Source organism: Gavialis gangeticus, unplaced genomic scaffold, assembly GCF_001723915.1.
Source record: "Gavialis gangeticus isolate Ggan-Ray unplaced genomic scaffold, GavGan_comp1, whole genome shotgun sequence".
In the NCBI taxonomy this organism is placed as follows: Eukaryota; Metazoa; Chordata; order Crocodylia; family Gavialidae; genus Gavialis; species Gavialis gangeticus.
In genome coordinates this window covers 26,241,031-26,247,879 of record NW_017729008.1, presented here as the reverse complement: position 1 = coordinate 26,247,879, position 6,849 = coordinate 26,241,031, and the positions used below count along the sequence as shown (strand labels likewise).

Here is a 6,849-nt window from a genome sequence, read left to right as displayed (position 1 = left end):
AGTTTTTAGCACAAAAAGCTGCCAAAGTTTAAAGTAGGTAAAAACATGTAAAATTATGCCTTCATTACTTTTCATTACCTCTGTTTTAGACTCAAGGCACTAACTTAAGACCTTGGGCTACTCAGAGCCTGATTTTTAGAAGTTGATTCTCTGTAGCACTGGGCAAGGGTACACAAATGTAAGAAAAGCTATATGAGAGCATGGGAGAAAACTGTTGGGAAATAGTATTTGGATCTTTATTGATTGAATATGGATTTTTTGTCATATTATGTGCTTACACTCAGAATTTTACACTGGTAATTTTTTAAAAGAAATCTATGGCCCTAAATGAAATGCAGCTCTTGTTTCCAGAGAGGGATCTTTATAGCAAGTAAAAATTTTATTTTAAAATTGCAAAAGTAAGCATTTTCAGACCTAAACTTTGTATGACAAAAGCACAAGTCTTCTATAATGGTAGTAATTTAGGAAATACATAAATGCAGTAATGGAAATTCATCAGGCTACATCTAAATTTCACTTAAATCCGTAGGTAGTGAATCAGGGTCATATACATATTTTAGCTGTAAGAACCTACCACCTGGACTAATCCTGAGCATGACTTTGGGATAGGTATAACATACATATAGTAAACCCATGTATTTTGGGTTGATTGCCCCTAAGGACACCTATTATCTTAGTCACTGATGTGGCAGGAACCTATGTAGACATACCTGATGTAGCCACAGCAGCATGGGACTCAGCAGATTTCAGCAGATTACACAGCAGACTCAGACTCAGCAGACTCAGACATTACACATTAACCAGTTTAAGTGATCAGAAACTGGTTTAAACCAGGAACAGAACAGATGTTCAGTGCACATAAACCGGTTTGAAAATGGCTGAAATTGGTTTGAGATAAAGCTGGTTGAATGTAGACTTAACTGCTTTGGGTCAAACCGGTTTATGCAATGTCTGTCCCAGACCCCTTGCTGGTTTAAGTTAAGCCAGACACCCCCAGGATCCCAGCATGCTCTCTGGGCTGTGTGGGGCTCTCTACTCCACAGAAGAGCTGGCCCCTCCCCTCTGCTCCCTGGCTGGAGCTCAGCAAAGACTGCAGGCGTCTGCCTCAGCACTCCCTGCTAAGCAGGGATTCCCCTCTCCCCTCTGCCTTAGACCAGTGGTCTCCAAAGTGGGGTGTGCACACCCCAGGGGGTGTGCAAGACAATCCACTGGGTGCGGGAAGAAAATATGAGAACTTCTATTTATATTTATATAAATATACATATATTGGGGGTGCTTGGTCAAAAATTTTTACGGATGTGGTGCACGATCAAAAAAGTTTGGAGACCACTGCCTTAGACATCTCAGAATTAGCTAGCAGACCACATGCTGGCTATGGTCTATGCTGTGGCAGACAGGACAAAGGCAGAATCGCCAGGTGGCTGGTAATGTCCCTCTTTTGTTTGCTTAATGGGGTGATAAACATTGAGTTAGGGGTGATAAATACTGTTATCAGTTCCCTGCTGGGCTGCTCGGAAGGGGGAACCCCTCCCTAATCAAAGCATCCTGCTGGGACCTCAGCTCAGCTCTTTGCAAAAGATGGAAGGGCTGCTCTAGTGCCCCCTGGCTTCTAGCCTGAGCTACAGCAGGCACAGGCCTGCATTTCTGGGATGTCTGTCTGGTTACAAAACTGATTTAGCTAGCCGGGTTAGACTAACCTGCAAAGATTGAATCAATTCAGGCTCAGGCATTTAAATGTCTGTCCCTAGCCTTTGAGCCCATCTTCTAGTATCGTAACCATGTGTTTTGCTTACTGAAATCATCGAGATTTTACAACATTTGTTATATTCAGCTTTTCATGGATCTCTACTAAATTCCTGTTGGATCTTCCTATCCACACAGCATTCCCCTTTGCTGACCCAAAACCTCATCTTGACACTTTATTTTCCACAGTGTTTGGTTATCTTAATTCTTACATCTGTATAAAGGAATAGGTTCTGTAATGGCAAGTGAGCATAAGGTTACTATCCTCATCCCATAAGATGCATGATAAGAAAGTCTTGAAAAATTCTCAGAAAAGCACAAATGTTAATGCAGATAGATGACCTCAACTATGGAAAAATGTCACTAGGGGTACTCCCTCAAAAATATATTCCAGATGTAAATAAAACCTCTTTATGTATAAAAAGACTAACTTTTGACAGTGGTATTGTCAACTACAGTTTAAGAGGTGACTGGTAAAGAGTTAGAATTTATATTGTTTTAGCATTACCCCTTACCCCCCCCTCCGCCAACCGGCCCCCCCAGCAATAAAATTACTTTATATAAGTCTAACCTAAGATCTAATACTGAAGCCATTTTTACTCACATAAGTGGTTTAACTCACAGGTATAAATGTCTTGTGACATCAGCTTCTTATATCATATGTAAAGTAAATAAAATCTAGAGACATAATTGGATATAAATATATGCTGGGGGTGGAAAAAATGTAAAGATATCTCTAAAAACAAGGTAGTATGAAAACTATGTGCTGACTTATCATTTATTGAGTCTAAATGCTAATGTACTCAAGTAGTTAATGTTAACCTAATCCTACACTTTACCGGCATTGGAAACAAAAACTAAAAAGCCTTTTAAAATACATAGTTTTGAAAATGAAAGGCAAGAGGAACTTCTGAGCCCTCTCCTGATGTCTTAGAATATAAGACCAGTAAGTAACCGGGAGGATCAAGATGCAGCACGTGGATCAGAAACACTTCCTAGAAGCAGCAAGTACTGTATGTTGCCTCAACCCTCCCTGAACTTTCCCAGTAAATACAGCAGTCTGACAGCCCGGCATCCCTGCTGGGTGGATCCTGCAAATCCAGGAGGGAATGGCACTTCTTGTTTTTAATTAGCAAAGGTGAAAGGTGAATTAAAACTAGCTGTTTGGCAAGTCAGAGCAAGGGGCTGAGTTCTGAAGAGCACCAAGGAGGAGGGTTTTTTTTTTTTTCTTTCCTGAATGAATTGCCTTGCAGGAGAGACTGAATACAGCTTCTTCCTGAATCCACTGGCAGAGTTACTAAAGAGAGCTCAAGACACAACACTGCAGAATAACGCCTTGGAATGTCCTCGCAGTGTATAAACAATTGTCCTTGGGAGAGAATATTTGTCAGGACCTTTGCAAAGCCTGACACATGGAAATCTGAGAAACTGCATTTCTCATCGAGATCCCCACCAACTGACCAGAGAAAGATTTAACTGTCCTGAGAAGGCAGAAGTGGAACTTGCAGTTTAAAAAACCAAAAACAAAAACAAATCAACCCTTAAGTAAAGAAGCACAAGAATTTGCTCTTGGGCAGCATGGTATCTGCCAAGAACCTTTTAATCCTGGCACTATGTGGCTTGTTACTAGAGTTACCTACTGGATGTCATGCAACAGATACAAGGCAGCCAAGGTTACGTCTGTCACATAAAGGTAGGTCAGTGTGTCAGGTTTTTTTTTTTTAAGACTTTGTGTCAAATTCATCTCTAATATAACTTCTTTGACTTTGCTGGAATTACAGCACAAAGGCTGAATTTGACCGAATGAAATAATCCTATTCAGAAATGTATGATTAATTTTGCCTGTATTTAAAGGGTACATTTTAATCTGCTACATGAAGCAAGGTATACTGCATTTCTACTGATTTAATGCAATCTATATATTTGCCCTGAAAGTGTATTAAACTGGAGTGCCCCTCTGTTGCCTTTTATTCTTTGTATTCTGTAAAGACTACTGTTTAACAAAGTGGACGTTCAATAGATAACACACACTATTACTGAAAAGCTTATGATATGCTAAGTCTTCCACCAGGTAAGTCCTAAGCGATTAAATGCCTGATTTTATACTTTGTACTTTTGAAAATAGCTCATGAATAGAACAGGGGGAAAAAGACTGAATTCCTATGCAGCCAGATGAATCATCTTCTAAACTGGCAAGTGTCATCACACTATAATTAAAATGACTAACTGCCAGCATAAGTCTGCTTCCAGTTCAACTGAATTGCCCAAGGAAAAAAATGTCATTTTATTCTGAAATGTGTGTGTACAGCACTCCTACTCTTTAGCTTTAGCTATAGCTTATGTGAAGCTTGAATCCCTCTTCCTTAACCACAAAATGTGAGGCAAAGTATGCCCTGAAGTAATAGGATTGTATAATGCTAAAATTGCCTTCCCCCCATTTCTCTATTGGACTGTAGCCTTTTGTATACGACTACCTGTGCTCATCCGTGCAATTATAATTCTCTACAGCTACCCACATATTAAGAGATTGTGCATTTAGAAAATATATAGCAGTCACTTCTTGTAGAAGCCCATGTGTGCACGGTATACCATAATCTGGCACAGAGTAATATTTGGTATTGCTTCTTGTACGAGGATAAAGCAATACATTCTCCTTTGCTGACTTAGCAGGTGTTGAAGAAAAAGTATACTTGGGGAAATTTTCTGTTGTTAATAATGCTGGCAACTAGGCTGCATCAGTGTGAAATGCATTATAAAAACTGTTTAAAAATGTGCTAGCATCAAACTACAACTACACATTGTACAGAGCTCAAAGTAGCATGAGGCTAAATATGATTTAGTGGTGTTTTATATAGCATGCTGAATTACCAGTTATGGGAGAAAGAAAGGAAAAGCAGAAAAGGATCATTAGTCTGGATGGCTTGTTAGATGGCTAATAGAGGTGGATATTTTTTATAGACCACTGAAACACTGTTTAAAGGAAGAAAGATTTATCTTAAGGAACTATATGTAATTGAGTCACTGATTAGCACCGTTGAATGAATTGAATCGATCCTAGTTTTATATAAGAGACTCTGTTTTTTTTCACACACAATTTTCAGTGTTAACCACTATGATAAGTGCTGACTTTATCCTGCAGTATGGATTTCCTCTCTGCTGGAAGCAATGTACCAGTATTTTAATGTTCATTTCTTGGTAGGTATAATTAGAAATACAATAATTATTATAGATATTTGTTGGCTTGTGATGGGGCTGGGAAGAAGAAAAAGCCACAGTGAATGAGATAAATAGATATATTATTATGCTACTTCAGGGCATTGGATTAGCTGCTAGTTTTGGCAAGCTCTCTGTTATCATGCTGCAAGTATTAACTGCTTCTGCTCTCACTTGTTGGGGTAATTGTTTTTTTCCCGCTGGTTAGAAACAGTGTGCATTTTACTGCATGCTACTTTCATTTCTCAGCAGGGAGCCTGTAATTTGGTCATAGCACATCATAACTCAGTGACACTTTTAAAAAAACTAAAACAACAAAAAAAAAGCCACTTTCTCCCCAAGGGCAAAACCCTGCCTCCACTGAAGTTAGATGACATGTATTCTCACAACCTCACTGAGACACAAACTTTGCCCTTAGGCAAAGTTCAGAATCTGCCTCCCGACCTGAGCATACCTATCCCCACCCCGTCTTATTCTTTAAGAAATAACACTTTACACATGCATGCATTCTGAATCATTTTACAAGCTGCATTGTCACGGGTCCCTGTATACATATTGAAAACTAAAAGTTAGAAGTGGCATACCTGCTGGTGCCCTGGGAACAGCCATTGTTAGTCAACTAGTGAAAAGACTGTAGCATGCAAGCAGGAAGACAATAGGTACATGTCCTGGCTCTATTCACTTAGCAAACATGAACAGCAGGAGGGGTCTCCGGGTTTAATTGTATACTTCAGAGGGATGTTGCTCTGGGTACCAAGAAGGCAGTAGGGGAATTATGAAGAAATTGCAGCACACCTTCTTTGCAAAGACAATTGACCCTTTAGATTGAGTTGCCGTTTTGGTATAGATGACAGAGTCGACATACTTACGTTTATTATGCAATTGTCAGCTATAAAATGTAAGCAGACACTGAATAATATAACTGAACATTGCCTTTGCCACAATGTTTGGTTTGTAACTGTGGATAGGACTTAGCATAATATAGGATGGTTGATTATATAAAAGGTTGGAGAGCTTATAAGTAAGAGGAGGTTTAGGGCATGAGCCATTTACGGCATACAGGTAGTGTTTTAAACTTACCTCTTTTAAAACACAGGTTTGTACTTCAGATCATCACAAAGGAGGTTTCCACAAACTAGAACTTCTAGAAGAGTTTATTTTTATATATAAAATATATATATTTCTTTCAAGGATGCCGATTTGGTCAGGAGCAGTAGATTCTTTATTTCTCTAAAGACCTATGGCAGTGAAAACTTATCTGAACTTATCACACCAGCAGCCTCATATCTCAGCCCTAACTCAGAGAGGTGACCTTAATTAGCATAGGCACTGCGGTATTTCTATCCAAAAAGGGGTAGATTGTGCAACCTTCACTAACGCGTATATGAACACTTGGGAGTTCATCCGGGCCCTACATTCTTGAACTGCTAGTAAACCTGTCAGGCTAATCTAAACTGTAATGGTGATTTTTGATAAGGTGAAGACCTGTTTTTTAGGAAGCTGATGCCTCCAGTTCAGTTTACAGAAGACCTGGTCCTGCTCTAACGCAAGCCAATGAGAGCTGTACTACTGACGTAAATGGGAAGCAGAATCAGTCTTCCAGTTGCCTAAACATATGGGCTAGGGACAAAAGTTGCACACAGTCTGGTTTAAATGATCATAAACTGGTTTAAACCTGTAACAGAACAGAAGCTTAGTGCACATAAACCAGTTTCAAGATGGTTGAAACTGGTTTAAGATAAACCTGGTTGAATGAAGTATGAAACTTAACTGATTTGGGTCAAACTGGTTTAGTCCCAGACCCTTTCCTGGTTCAAGTTAAATCAGAGTCCCCCAGCATCCCAGCATGTTTGGCAGCCTGGGCTGGGCTGTGCTGTCTGCTCTAAAGAGCAG

The 6,849-nt window shown here is 39.6% G+C and overlaps 1 protein-coding gene across 1 annotated transcript in view; it reads left to right on the top strand.

Annotated features, from left to right (window-relative positions):
* Positions 1 to 2,725: 2,725 nt before the first annotated feature.
* The window catches only part of SEMA3E (semaphorin 3E), a 267,502-nt gene continuing 263,378 nt past the window's right edge, over positions 2,726 to 6,849 (top strand). The window contains exon 1 of the mRNA XM_019509507.1: positions 2,726 to 3,436. Within this exon, the coding sequence (XP_019365052.1) occupies positions 3,322 to 3,436 (115 nt within the window). The 5' untranslated portion in view covers positions 2,726 to 3,321. The remainder of the gene's footprint in view (positions 3,437 to 6,849) is intronic.